The sequence below is a fragment of the Sarcophilus harrisii genome, chromosome 2 (genome assembly GCF_902635505.1).
Source record: "Sarcophilus harrisii chromosome 2, mSarHar1.11, whole genome shotgun sequence".
Lineage (NCBI taxonomy): Eukaryota > Metazoa > Chordata > Mammalia > Dasyuromorphia > Dasyuridae > Sarcophilus > Sarcophilus harrisii.
Window position 1 is genome coordinate 662392154 of NC_045427.1, and position 15628 is coordinate 662407781.

General features: G+C 38.8%; 2 protein-coding genes across 2 annotated transcripts in view; both read left to right on the forward strand.

The window, feature by feature from the left end:
* Positions 1 to 15628, forward strand: part of LOC111718933 (zinc finger protein 300-like) — a 177555-nt gene that overhangs the window by 69178 nt on the left and 92749 nt on the right. The window lies entirely within an intron of this gene.
* Positions 1 to 15628, forward strand: part of LOC111718848 (zinc finger protein 883-like) — a 117348-nt gene that overhangs the window by 26318 nt on the left and 75402 nt on the right. The window contains exons 4-5 of the mRNA XM_031949411.1: positions 71 to 166; positions 1910 to 2161. Coding sequence (XP_031805271.1) covers positions 71 to 166; positions 1910 to 2161 — 348 coding nt within the window. The remainder of the gene's footprint in view (positions 1 to 70; positions 167 to 1909; positions 2162 to 15628) is intronic.

The following is a 15628-nucleotide window of genomic DNA, read 5'->3' on the forward strand; positions in this document are numbered from 1 at the left end:
ACTCCCCATTCCCTAAAGAAAACTCAATTTCAAGCTTCTCTCTTCTTCCCTCCCTGATTTCCATGACCAGGGCTTCCAGTTCCCAGGGAAAATGTGATCTTGTATTTTAAGCAAAGACAAGTACCCTGGATGCTGGACCAAGAAGACCTGAGGAGCCACTCTCCAGGTGAGTGAGGTGACAGCAGGGATATGAGCAGTACTAGTGACTTCTGGGAGTTATCCTGAAGAAAATGCAGGTTTGGGGGAGAAAGACCAGCCTTGGAATTCTTTTTCAGACACTTTTTAAGAAGATCTCTTTCTCAGATTCTCTTCTGCCAGTCACTGAATCTCAGTTTCCCATTTGTAAAATGAGTGGGAAGCGCTCCATGGCCTTGTAGGTCCTTTCCAGCGATCATCTGGAATCCTGTAAGAAATCATTGTTTGCACTTTGGGGCAATGGAATTCTCCTGAAAGTCCCAAAAGGGGATCAGGTTTTCCCAGATGAGCCAATTCTTAGAACTTCTCTAAGTCAGCAAACTTTTAAGTGCCTGCTATCAGCCGGGCCCTGGACTGTGCCCCAGGAACATAAAGAGAGACAAGGGACTTCCCCTGCTCTCCTGGAGGTCACGGACAGCTGGGGCAGGCAGTACACCAGTAAGTCTGTAGAAACCCTCTGTGGACCAGATAAATTGGATCAATTTAGTCCCTCCCCAAATCACTAAGTAATTAAGGTAATGATGGTATAAGAAGGAGAGTAAAATTGGGGAGATAATGGTCAGAATGAAATACCATACCTAGCATTTATACCGCACCTGCTGTGACATGCAGTGTGTCAGTATTGTCTCATTTTATCCTCAGGAGAACCCTAGGACTCGGGTGCCATTATTGTGCCCTTTTTATAGATAAAGTCACTGAGGCAGACAGAGGTCTTGTAAGTTGTCTAGCAAGTTGCTGAGGTGGGATGAACACTCAGGTCTTGCTGATTCAAGGCCCTATTCACACTTTTCCCCTTACAGTCTCAGCTCTATTCTGATTCTGAAACAGATGTGATGAAAATGGTCACATGTGTATGAGGTGGACAATGGAAGGAGAGGTGAACAAGCTCCCCTTGAAAGATGGAATCTCATTTATTTAAATGGTAACCAGTGGAAATTACTTGCTAATTACTCTTAAAATGAACTATATTTTCATTGTTCATGACAAGTATTGCTTTAAATAGTAGCAAATGTACTCAGAGGTCAATTTCAAATATTATATTATGTTGTTTTCTTGGTTTTTAATAATGTTTATTAAAGAATATACAGGGGCACGTGATAATAAATTTTAAAAAACAAATAAGCAGTGATTATTTGAAAGAAAAAAAGCATTAGAACAAAATCACATATGCCTCAGATAAAATAATTTAAAACCTCAACAGGGTTAGTATTCAAATAATGTATCAGGAAAAAAAAAATGAAAGTGATAACTTGATAATGCAGAAAATGAATGAGAAAGAGAAAAATTGAGAATGAAGATAATTCATCAGATACTATAAGCAGAGGCTACCCATTCATGGGGTGGAATATTTAGTCAGTGCTGCTGCGATTTGGGTCAAGTCACTCAACCTTCTGAGCTGAAGGCCTGAGTTGTATGAAAATACTTTCTGTGTTGTCCCAGGTTTACTGTGAGAATCCAATGATTTTGTGCATGAAGCTCATTAGAAAGCAAATCTTTGGGGCAGCTCAGTGGTGCAGTGGATAAAGCACCAGCCATGAAGGCAGGAGGACCCGAGTTCAAATTCGGCCTCAGATGCCTAACACTTCCTAGTTGTGTGATTCTGGGCAAGTCACTTAACCCCAAATGGCTCAGCTAAGACGAAAAAAAAAAAAAAGTTTTCTGCTGATAAATGGAAGGGAATGCATATTGTTTATTGTTGGTTGTTTTTATTCAGAACAAGAGATCAGACTTGAAATGAAGGACATTATTGAGGAGAAAAGCCTTTCTGTGGTAGAACCTCACAGGCCAAGATCCCTAAGTCCCTGCAATTTCACTTGGAGAGAAATCTGTGCTACACAAGAGAAAATCCACACTGGGGAGAAACATTATGAATGTAACCAACATGAAAAGCGTTTTACAGAAAGGGAATCTCTTACTGTACATCAGAGAATCCACACTGGAGAGAAACCTTATGAATGTAACCAATGTGGAAAGACTTTCAGCTATAAGGAATCACTTACTGTACATCAGAGAATCCATACTGGAGAGAAACCTTATCAATGTAACCAGTGTGGAAAGACTTTTACACAAAAGGGAGGTTTTATTGTACATCAGAGAATCCACACTGGGGAAAATCCTTATGAATGTAACCAGTGTGGAAAGACTTTTAGACAAAAGGCACATCTTAATGTACATCAGAAAATCCACACTGGGGACAAACCTTATGAATGTAACCAGTGTGGAAAGGCTTTTAGATATAAGGAATCACTTGCTGTACATCGCAGAAGCCATCCTGGGGACAAACCTAATGAATATAACTATAACGTCCGGGCTAGCTCTCTACAGAGCCTCAGGATCAGTCAGAGTCAGGATCAAAGTCCTTGCGCTTTAGGAGAAGTGAAGGAGGCAGGCAAGCCACCATGCACTTGCCAAAGATGAATCCTGGACTCTGGCATCTGGAGCCTGAAGTCCTCTCTCCTTAGAGTGCTCTGGCAGAGAAGCTCTGATCCTTTTCCTCTGCTCTCCAATCCTTGCCTCTGATTATCTCATCACAACACATTCAACAAGCACCAATCATGAGGAGAGCCATCACATCACCGTATGTTTATAGAACCATTATCATATCTTGAGTAGGAAGTCAGAAGTGCTCTGCTCTCTTAGATTCTAATGCACCTTTTCAGAGTTCCAGTCCTCTACCTGTCATCAATGTGGAAAGGGTTTCAGAAAAAGGGAAATCTTATTGCACATCTTATGTAAGTAATGAATATGTAAAGGGTTTGGTAGAAAATTCTGTTTGGTTCTTCCCAGATTTGTGAAGAAATGGAAAGGCGTTAAAATAAGAGAAAAATGAATTTGGTAAAGAACATTGGGAGAGATCAGACTACAGAAGTCAGCCAGATCCCTTGTATGAGAGTCTTTCTTCTCATGACTTGTAGGACTTTGTGCTTCTCAGTTGAAGTCGGGAGCCATGGCTGTTTTGTTTTGTTTTTTCTGAAGATGATCTCTGAAGTCTTTCCTTTGTAATTTCAATTTTTTTCTGTTTAGAAGTTCTGACCGGTTCTCTTGGATTATTTTCTTCATCCTTGTGTCCATTTTCCCCCAAGTTATGTTGTTCTGGGTGATCAATGATCCTTATGATGTCTGTGTGCTTACACTCTTAGAATTCAATGCACTTTATTTTAGAATGCAGCTAGTTGTTTTTTTTAATCTTCATGTTTTTTACTTTGCTTCTTCTAGGCTGTCCTTCCCTTTTTAAGTATTTGCCTTTCCTCACTATTCTCTCACTAAATCCCCAAGACTCAGGAGGATGAGGGCCTTTATGTTCTATAAGAATATCCACCAGTCCCCCAAAGTCTGGCCCCCTTCCTCTCTCCACCTTCTCAATCTTTCCAGCCTCCTTCCTGACTTCTCAGATGGTTTTCTCTTTCCAAGTCTGCGGAACTCAGGTCATTTTTGAGATTGGGGGGCTGGTAGCGAAAAGCAAGACAGATGCAAAACCAATGCTGTGCTCTATAAGCAAAAAGGAATCGAGAGCCCAAAGGAAACATGAGAGGCCCAAAGTTAGGCAGTTACCTGCAACATTCAACTAGAACATATCTGCGCCCAACCTGTGGCCGAGCACTTGGAGCATATTTTGGAATCTAGTCTGTCCTCCTGTACTCTGGCAAATTTCACCATTATCTTATATGTGTCCACCCCCTCACTCAGTATTCACCAATCTCAGTCGAGTTACCTGTTAGGTGAATACCTTTTTTGTAAAGGTATTTAAAGAATAGGGGTGGGAATGACTCATTGACATTCATTTTGTGCACAGCTTAGACTCAACTTAGCTCCATTTCTGCACTTTATGGTTTCTTCCTTCCCAGAGAAGAGATAACAACTTAAGAAATAAGCTCAATGTTTATAAGAGAAAGCTTAGAGAGGAGGGAGCTCCAGGGAGGATTTGAAGAAGCAAATCAGAGAGGTGGAAATAGAGGAAAGGGGATAGTGGAGGAGATCCGAGCCGGGTGCGGGGCCTGTAGTCCTGGCCCTGCAAAAGGCCTCCTGCTTCTGGGGGATGGACAGGGCGGGGCTAAGAGGACCAGAAAGACAGTCACAGACGGGGGTTGTTGGGAAGCTTCCTGCCCTTCGGGTGGTCCTCCCTTCCCACAGACCTTTCGCACTGATTAGTTTGTCTTCTGGAAGGCAGAACCATGCGTGCATTTCCCAGGTAGGTGGGAGCCAGCGTCCCCCACACTTGCTGGTTTCCGCGGGCTGACCCGGCCACTGGGTCTCCTCCTTCTCTGACCTCGTGGAGAGTGTCCTCCAGGTTTGCTGAAAGCGCCCCTTTTAGAGGCCCTGATGGAAACTAGGCAATGAATGTGTTCTGTGAAGCAGGGGTGCTAAGGTTAAGATCCCTTTTGATCAGGCTGGGGGCTGCGCAGGCCCAGGAGCCCTTTTTACCCAGGTTCTGAGTTAGAACCTTCTGCCAGAATGGAAGCTAACAGCATAACAGTTTGGGGAAGAACATTTGACTCTTTCTCCAAAAAAAACCAATAGGATGATGTGACAAATCCTATTACGGTTTTCTTGCGTTACTAGCCCCAGCGGGGAAAGGATTTAAACAGACAATTTTCAGATGAAAAAATAAAAATCATTTCTAGTCCTATGAAAAAATATTCTAAATCACTATTGGTCAGAGAAACGTAAATTAAGAGAACTCTGACGTACCAAGATCTTTCAGATTGGCTAAGATGACAGGGAAAGATAATAATGTATGTTGAAGGGAATGGGGAAAAACTAAGACACTAACACATTGTTGGTGAAGTTGTGAATTGATCCAGTCATTCTGGAGAACAATATGGAACTATGCCTTAAAAGCTATCACATTGTGCATACCCTTTGATCCAGCAGTGTCTCTACTGAACCTGTATCGCAAAGAGATCATAAAGAAGGGAAAAGGCCTTTCACACGTGCAAAACTGTTGGTAGCCGCCTTTTTTTTATTGGAGAGGACTATGGGATTGAGTAAGCACACAACCTAGTATTTCACCTGTTTGTGGTTTGCTTGCATTTGGTTTTGTTTCTCATTATTTCCCTTTTTGATCTGATTTTTCTTGTGCAGCATAAAAATTGTGGATGTATGTATAAAAGAATGACATATTTTAACATACATTGGATTACTTGCTATATAGAGGAGGGAGGTGAGGGAAGGAAGGGAAAAAAAATTGGAACACGAGGTATTGTGTTAGGATTCTTACAAGGTGCCAAGTCAGTGGAATTGCTGAGATAATGATTCTTTAATTTACATGTACTAAGTACATGTAAGTAGTAAGTACTAAGTAACTTACTATAATTCCACAAGATTCACACCTTTAAGAGAACATATATAAGGAGGAGCTCTCGGGGCCAAAGGACACAAGGCCACTAGAACCTCTTGGGGGAGCAGACAGATTCATTCCACCTTTGTTGTGGCTGGAGACTAAGCACAAACCCTTGGAAGTCCAGGAGATTCAGAAGCCAGAGAAGGTGGTCGGACAGAACTAGGGAAGACAGAGAAGTGGTGTCAAGCTGTTCTGTGGAGAACACTGAAACCAAGATCCGGAAGGCCTCCAGAAAACTAGCTGAGCCCCAACTGAAGGAGATAAGATTTTGGAAGAGACAATAAAGGATCTGGACTTTAACTCCTGACTGCATTTGAGGTGATTAAATTGAACTGAAATTAAGGCTGCCTCCAGAAGCCCCCAGGAAACCTCCTACCAGAGAATATTACATTTTAGAGAAGAAAATTACAGTATTGCAAGGATGAATGTTGAAAATTACCTATGCATATATTTTGAAAATAAAGTTTTAATAAAAAAAAAGAAACTTTCTCTTTTGCCTTTGCAAATAAAAAATAACTTAATTTGTATTCATTGATGGAGGGAAAGGGATATTAATATATATGTATGTAGAGTGTCTATTTTACTATGTGTTGTTGGTTGTTTTTTCAGAGTTTGAAATGAAAGACACTACTAAGGAGAAAAGCTTTTCTGTGGTAGAACCTCACAGGCCACCATCCATAAGCCCCAGTGAATTCACATGGAGAGAAATCTGTGTTACACAAGAGAAAAGTCAAACTGACAAGAAACCTTGTGAATGTAATCAGTCTGGGAAGGTTTAGAAGCAAGGAAGCTCTTATTGAACATCAGAGAATCCACACTGGGGAGAAACCTCATGATTGTAACCACTGTGCAAAGGCTTTTAGAAGAAAGGGAATTCTTACTGTACATCAAAGAATCCACACTGGAGAGAAACCTTATGAATGTAACCAGTGTGGAAATGCTTTTAGCAGCAAGGGAACTCTTATTAGACATGAGATAATCTACAGTGGAGAGAAACCATATGAATATAATTACTGTCGAAAGGCTTTTTGAAGCAAGGAAACTCTTATTAGACATGACAGAACCCACACTGGAGAAAAACCTTATGAATGTAACCACTATAGACAGGCTTTTTGAAGCAAGGAAATTCTTATTAGACATGACAGAACCCACAGTAGAGAAAAATTTTGTGAATATAACTTCTGTGGAAAAGGTTTTAGAAACAAGGGAATTCTCATTAGACATGAGAAAATCAACATTGGAGAGAAATTTTATGAATGTAACCTCGGTGGATAGATTTTTCAAAGCAAGGCAACTCTTATTATCCATAAGAGAACCCCCACTGAGGAAAATCCTTATGAATGTAACTGTGGTGTTCTTTTTCTTTTCTAAAATATATGATGGTTCTCTGGGATCAGGTTTCTTGGGGAGGTTTTCTGGAGGCAGCCTTTATTTCAGGTCTTAGTAATAATCATCTCAAATACAGCCAGCTGATAAAATCCAAACATTTATTTTCTCCTTCCAAGTCTTGTCTCTTTCCTTGGGCCTGTTAGCTTTCTTGGAGGCCTCTCTCCTTCCTTGGTTCCAAAAGCTCTTGCAGCTTGTCTTTTAGCTCTTCCAGCTTCTGCCTCTAGCTCAACTCTGACTCATGGCTTCTCAATCTCCAACTGATGCTCCCCTATCAATCTTTTCAATTGACTGACTAACTGAAGCTCTAAGAGCTTCTTATATATGATCTCTTAAAGGTGTGAACCCAAAGGTTGACTCCTCTGAGAGAGTGGGATTGTGGGTTTCTTATCTGTGAATCTCCCAAACTTGTGAATTCCAATGTGTGAGCTAATGTGTGAATTCTCCCAAAGGTGTAAATCCTAAACACACAAGCATTGTTTCCATCAGCTCTAATAACTTTGTAAGGATTAGCTCTAATGTGTGAACCAATAAGCACTGTTTCTACCAATTCCATTAAGTTAACACTAGGATTCTAACATGTAACCAATGTGGAAACTTTTACATTCAAGAGAAGTCTTTATGGACATCAGAAAATCCACACTGGAGGGAAATCTTACGTAAAGTAATGAATATGGAAAGGGTTTTGTAGAAAAATCTGATCGGTTCTTGCCAGATTTGTGAAGAAATAAAATAAGGAGGAAAATGAATTTGGTAGAGAACATGGGGAGAGATCAGTCTACAGAAGTCAGCCAGATCGCTTGTATGAGAAGGTTTTTCCTCTCATGACTTGTAGGGCTTTGTGCTTCTCAATTGAATTGTTCAATATAACTGCTCTTAGCTTAGAGTCAGGACTCATGGGATTTTTTGTTTTGTTTTTCTGTAGGTGATCTCTGAATTCTTTTCCTTTGTAATATCATTTTTTCTCTGTTTAGAATTTCTACCCACTTCTTTTAAATTATTTTCTTCATCCTTGAATCCATGTTCCCTCCTATTATGTGTTTCCAGAAGATCCATGATCTTTAGGGTGTCTGTGTGCTTGCTGTCTTAGAAAAAAATGCAATTTATTTTGGCAAGGGGCCAATTTTTTTTGAATGTTCTTGTTTTTTACTTCACTTCCAGGCTGCCTTTTCCTTTGAGTATTTCCAATGTCACTATTCTCTTTCTTTTTTTCTTTCAGGTTTGCCATGACAGATTCTAAGATTTCTATTCCCTTGGCTTGGAAGTTTTGTAAATGTTTCATATTTAGAAGATGCCATAATTAAGGCTTTTACCTCTAATTTCCTCAAACATTAATTCATCTCTTCTGCTTTCATCTCAATCTACATTTTTTCATTCCCCCTTTCCCTTTAAATTCTTTTGTAGATTCCCCTTGTTCTCTTGCCCTTTACCTAGTCCAGTTCATTGGTTTTTAGATTTCCTCCATTTTTCTTTCCCTTTCCCATAAGGATGGCTCTTTCCCTCTTCCTTTTCTGTCTTGCTTAGATTCTCATTCTCTGATCCATAGCCCTTTTTATCTGTGGTCTCTTTCTTTTCCCTGTACACTTACTAGAGGCATAGCCCTCAAGGTGACCTTTCTGAGCTCTGTCCTGAGGCAGAAGACCTGAGTTCCAATTTGGCCCCAGAAGCTTAACACTTCCTAGCTGTCTGATCCTGGGCAATTCATTTAACCACAAATGACTCAGCTAAGATGAAAAAAAAATATATATATATATATATATATATATATGGTTTGATTAATACTGCTTTGTAACATAGTTCTAGGTACTGCTAAGGCACCATCCTTTGTATTTTGTTGTTGTAGTAAATCCCTTGATATTCTTGACCTTTTATTCTTCTAGATAGCTTTTGTTGTTTTTTTCTAGTTCTATAAAGTAATGTTTTTGCAATTAGATTATTATGGCACTGACCAAATAGACCAGTTTAGGCAAAATTGTGATTTATATCAGCTCAACCTAGTCATGAACAATTAATATTTTTCCAGTTGTTTACATCTGATTTTCTTTGTGTGAGAAGTGTTTTGTAATCGTGTTCATATGATATTTGGGTTTGCCTTGGCAGCTTGATCCCCAATTATTTTATTTTGTTTATAGATATTTTCAATGGAATTTCTCTTTCTATCTCTTACTTATGGGCCTTATCAGTAATATAGAGAAATGTTGATGATTTGTGTGGCTTCATTTTATATACTTCAATTTTGCTAAAGCTGAATTGTTTTCAGTAGATATTTTAATGGGTTTCTAGGATTTTCAAAATATCTCATCTCCAAAGAGTGATAGTTTTATTTCCTCATTGCCTATTCTAATTCCTTTTGTTTCTTTTTCTTTTCTTATCAGTGAAGCTAACATTTCTAGAACAATGTTGAATAATAGTGGTGATGATTTAACTAAGCATTGCTTATTGTTTTAAGGAAAGTTCCCTTTATTCTTATGCCCTCTAGTGTTTATTAATAGGAACAGGTACTAAAAAAAAAAAAAAATAGGAACGGGTACTGTATTTAGTCAAAAGCTTTTTTTGCTTCAATTGGATTGCAATTTGATTTTGGTTGGTTTTGTTATTGGTATGGTTGCCTATAGTAACTTTTCCTGATACTGAACCAGCCATGCATTACTGATATAAATCCCATTGGTTGTAGTATAGTATCCTGCGCCTAAGTGGCTGTAATCCCTTTGCTAATATATTATTTAGAATTTGTGCATCAGTATTCAACAGGGATACTAGTCTGTAATTTTTTTTTCTATTTTAGCCCTTTGTATTTTAGGTAGCAGTGCCATAACTGTGGCATTCAAGAAATTTGGCAGTATTCCTTCACCTATTTTTTCCAAATAGTTGACATAGTATTGGAAGTAATTGTTCTTTAAATGTTTGGGAGAATTCACTGGTGGATCCAACTGGCCCTGGAGATTTTTTCTTAGGGAGTTCATTAATGACTTGTTCAATTTCTTTTTCTGAAATGGAACTATTTAAATATTTTATTTCCTCTTCTGTTAACTTAGGAAATTTGTATTTTTTGTAAACATTCTTCCACTTCAGTTAGATTGTCAGACTTGCTGCCATATTGTTGGGGAAAAGCTGCTAATTATTGCTTTAATTTCTTTTTCCTTGGTGGTGAATTCACCCCTTTCATTTTTGATGTTAGTGATTTGGTTTTTTTTTCCTTTTCTTTGTCTCATCATCAAATGTAGGCAAAGATTTATTTGTTTTGTTAGTTTTTTCATAAAACCAACTCTTAGTTTTGTTTATTTGCCCAGTTATGGTTGTGGTCTTCCATAGTGCTTTCAAGATAGCCTCTACTGGGCATTCCTAATGACTGGTTTTCAAGTAGCCTGCCAGCACTGAGGCAAGAGTGCAGAACTAGGGACTATCTTGATTGGGTGATTGCAGGTTTGAGGAGATGTGATCACTAGGGAACTCAGCAATGAGGGAACTGCTCTGGTGCAGGAAGAGAGACACTGAGGGCCTTTGCAGCCCCATGGCCCTTTGTTCAAAAATGTGCAACCTTCCTGGAATTCTGGAAACACTTTTTTGTCAAATTGAAAATCTGGAAGACTCTGTTGCACTTAGAAGCTGTCAGGGTTTGATGGAAGCATCTCATGATGCCCAAAAGCTGCGTGTTCCTGATCATGGTCATTTGAAATCACTGAGAAAGAGTTAAGCTGCATATGTGCACATACTTATTGTCCAAGGGTTAATTTACCACTTAATACAGCTCTGACACGTTTTTTACTCAAATCCCTTGGATCGTTGTCTCAATCCTTCAAGGATTTTTTTGACCTTCTAAAGGGGAAGGGTGCAATAGGATGCTCTGTCCTTCCGTGCCAAAGGATGATTAACACTGTTTTAAGGATGAGACATATATTTTCAGATGTAGATGATTTCCTGCATTTTTACCAAACTGAGTTTTTTAAAAGAATGTGGAGGTGAGTGTAATGATAAATTTTAAAAATAAATAAACAATGATTATCTCAAAGTGATGCGGAAAGATTTCAATCTTTGATTCCCAACCTCCCCCAGTTAATGTAAATTACCCTTTGACTCACAAATCCTGGTCCCTTTGAATTCCAATAGATCTGGACCTGTCCCAGCCCCACCTGAGCTAACTTTGGGGCTACACCCAAAAGCCCCTCAAGCTAAGTCTCCGACTTAAAAGGGCCACACTGGGAACCCCTCTTTGCAGAGATTCCAAACATGCTAGCCATGTGAGGACCCTCTGTCCACTGGACCCTCTGTCCACTGGACCCTCTGTCCAGTGCCCTCCTTGTCTCTACCTTCACCTATTTCCTACTTCTAAACTCAGTAATAAACCTCTTTTATCAATCTAGCTCTCCGGGCCAATAAATGCTTTTATTGAGAAATCTGGGCCGCTACTAGACCTCATTTACCGCCGTATCCTTGAGCCAAATCCAAGGGGTTGCAGGGGATCTCTGTTTGACTCCCTATACCCCAAATTTGCCACTAGAACTAACTAAACCTTGATTTCATTTAGGTACTCCAAATCTAGACATTTGATCTACACCTCAACAAAAGAAGGAAAGCATCAGAACAAAATCACATATGCCTCAGAAAAAATAGGAAAATGCCCCAGAAAAAACCAACAGGGTTAGTATTTTTTAATGTGATCACGTGAGAGTGCAGATACTGAGAGAGAAAAGGAGCTTCTGAGCTCTACCCTGTAGGTACTTTCTGCCCTTTATTCAAGGCCAGCCTCACTGACTTCTCCTTTCCATGGTATCTTCCTTTCAGAATACTGTGTTACACTGCAGAAGTCAGAGACAACACTGTTCCATTGTGGGGAGCATAGCCCCCTGATATTTAACTTCTCTTGTCTTCCTTTTATTTTTCTTCAGCATTCTCAGAAATCTCAACCCTTTCTCCATGCTCTCCTAATCCTCCCAGTGCTAATTCCCCTAAGACTGCAACTCCCCCAACTCAAAGAAAAATAGCCTTTTCAGACACCAAACCTCTCCTAAGCCTCAGGCTAATAAACCCTTATCTGCTATAAGAATATCCACCAATCCCCAGAGTCTGGGCCCTTCTCTCCACCTTCTGAATCATTCCAGCTTCTTTCCAGACAGACTCCACAGGTGATTTTCTCTTTCTAAGTCCATAAAGTTCATCTCCCCAATCCTGATGTTTTTGATTCTTCTCTCGGCTTTGACATTCTTGAGGACTCTCTCCTACATAATTTTCTTTTCTCTAAGTTTTTAGGATTCGACTCTCTCTGTCTCTCCTCTCCCCCGCCCCCATCTGATCAAGATATAAAGATGGAAAGAGGTGGGAAGGAGGCACTTGATTTGTGGAGAGCCCAGTCAGAAAACTCCCAAATGAGTAGAGCCAGTAAATAATGAGGAGATACCTGGGCTTCCTCCTTCAGAGAAGGTTGGGATTCCATTAGCCCCTACCTCATGTTAGTAAAATGGGGCTGTGAGAGGCTTGTGAAGGAAATGGGTCTGCAATATCTTGTCTTGGGTGTGTTAAGGACTCAATCAGAGATGAGATGTCCATCAGGACAAGGACTGACTGCCTTTACTGAGAACCCATCCTATGGATGAAGAAGGAATCAAGGCACCCTAGAGAAAAGGAATGATTTCATCAATCCATGAGAATTGCCCAAAGTATAAAAGCAATAAATACCTCAGTTCAGAAGTGAAAAAATAGAGAAATGAATGTTGCAATGTGGATTATACAAAGACCATAAGGAAGTCAGGGTAGAAATTTCAAGTTAGAAATAATCACCTGACAAATTCACAAAGGGAATTCTATTTGTGGAAAGGTAGGATTATTTAGAAGAAGAGGTTACAGAGAAAATGAAGAGAAAAAAATGAGAACCTGCCATACGAAATATGAAATAGTTCTATAAGAGAAATAGGGTTATCTAGGAAAAAAATTTGGAAGACTTCATTAAAGGAATATGGTGGATTATTCCTTTAAGTGACAGCCTATAATCATAAAGGAGTTTAGCAAACTAACAATAATTAGTTATAATTAGTCATTATGTATATAATAACTATATAGAGTCAGTTAGAGTAAGCACAAAGTCACCACTAAATTGAAGGCACTATGAAGGGGTCTTGGGGGGGGGGGGGAGGGAGTGTGCCCTGTAGTGGGTTTTGTTCTAAAAAGTATTTAGCAAAGACTTTGATCATCAGCACAGCTTTTTTTGCTTGTTTGTTTAAATTTTATAAAGCTTTTTATTTACAAAACATATGCATGGCTCATTTTTTCAGCACTGACCCTTGCAAACCTTTCTGTTCCAAATTTTCCCTCCTTCCCCCCCTCCCCTGACTCTCAGATAGAAGGTAGTCTAATATATGTTAAATATGGTAAAATATATGCTAAATCCAATATTTATTTATTTATACAGTCATCTTGGTGCATAAGAAAAATCAGGTAAAGATGGAAAAAAAAACTGAGAAAGAAAACAAAATGCAAGTAAACATCAACAGAAAAAGTGAAGATGCTATGTTGTGGTTCCCCACTCACTTCCCACATTCCTCTGGATGTAGATGGCTCTCTTCATCACTGAACAACTAGAACTGATTTAAATCATCTTATTATTGAAGAGAGCCCGGTCCATCAGAATTGATCATCGTATAGTCTTGTTGTGGCCATGTATAATGATCTTCTTGATCTGTTCATTTCACTCAGCATCAGTTCATGTAAGTCTCTCCAGGTCTCTCTGAAATCATCCTGTTGGTTGTTTCTTACAGAACAATAATATTCCATAACATTAATATACCATAACTTATTCAGCCATTCTCCAGTTGATAACAGTCGCTAGTCACTTCAAAAAGGGCTGCCACAAGCATTTTTGCACATGTGGGTTCCTTTCCCTCTTTTAAGATGTCTTTGGGATATAAGTCCAGTAGAAACAATGCTGGGTCAAATGCTAAGCACAGTTTGATATCTTTTTGAGCATAGTTCCAAACTGCTCTCCAGAATGATTGAATTTCATTCACAATTCCACCAACAATGTATCAGTGTTCCAGTTTTCCCACATCCCCTCCAACAATTGACATTGTCTTATCCTATCATCTTAGCCAGTCTGACAAGTGTGTCTAATTTGCATTTCTCTGATCAATAGTGATTTGAAGCACCTTTTAATGAGACTAGAAATAGTTTCAATTTCTTCATCTGAAAATTGTCTGTTCATATCCTTTGACTATTTATCAGTTGGAGAATGGCTTGAATTCTTACAAATTTGAGTCAATTCTGTATATATTTTAGAAATGAGGCTTTCATCCAAACCCTTGAATGTAAAAAGGTTTTCCCAGTTTATTGTTTCCCTTTTAATCTTGTCTGCATTAGTTTTGTTTGTACAAAAAACTTAATATAATCAAAATTATTTTTCAGTAATGATCTATAGTTCTTCTTTGGACAAAAATTCTTCCCTCCTCCACAGATCTGAGAAGTAAACTATTCTATGTTTTTCTAACTTATTTATAAAATTCTTTATGTCTAGATAATGAACCCATTTCAACCTTATCTTGGCATACGGTGTTAGATGTGGGTCGATGCCAAGTTTCTGCCATACTTGTTTCCAATTTTCCCAGACATTTTTGTCAAATAGTGAATTCTTATCCCAAAAGCTGGGTTCTTTGGGTTTGTCAAACACCAGATCACTATAGTCTTTGACTATTTTGTCCTGTGAACCTAACCTTTTCCATTGGTCAACTATTCTATTTTTTAGCCAGTATCTAATGGTTTTAATGTCCGCTATGTTTTAATATAGTGTTAGACCTGGTACAGCTAGGCCACCTTAATTTGCTTTTTCTTTTTTTAATTCCATTAATTCTCTTGAAATTTTTGACCTTTTGTTTTTCCAGATGAATTTTGTTTGTTTGTTTGTTTTTTTATTTCAGTAAAATAGTTTCTTGGGAGTTTGATTGGCATAGCACTAAATAAATTAATATAGGTAGTATTGCCATCTTTATGATATTCACTCAATCTATCCAAGAGCACTTGATATTTTCCAACTGTTTAGATCTGACTTTATTTGTGTGGAAAGTGTTTTGTAGTTTTGTTCGTATAGTTCCACCTTTTGAGGAGGGGGGAATGACGAGGAGGGACCCCTAAACTTTCTCTCTAAAATTCCTTCAAGGAGAAAGTCTCTTTGAATCCTGGCCTCTGTAAAAGACCCCGCCCGACTAAAAACTGGAAACTGAATGGATGTCCATCAGTTGGAGAATGGCTGAATAAATTGTGGTATATGAATATTATGGAATATTACTGTTCTGTAAGAAATGACCAATAGGATGATTTCAGAAAGGCCTGGAAAGACTTACATGAACTGATGCTGAGGTAAATGAGCAGGACCAGGAGATCATTATATACTTCAACAACAATACTATATGATGACCAGTTGTGATTGCCAAGCCATCCTCAGCAACAAGATCAACCAAATCATTTCCAATGGAACATAATAACTGAACCAGCTATGCCCAGAAAAGAACTCTGGAGATGACTAAAAACCATTACATTAATTCCCAATCCCTTATTTATGTACACCTGCATTTTGATTTCCTTCACAAGCTAATTGTCAATATTTCAGAGTCTGATTCTTTTTGTCAGCAAAATAACGTTTTGGTCATGTAACTTATTATGTATCTAATTTATATTTAATATATTTAACATCTACTGGTCATCCTGCCATCTGGGGGAGGGGTG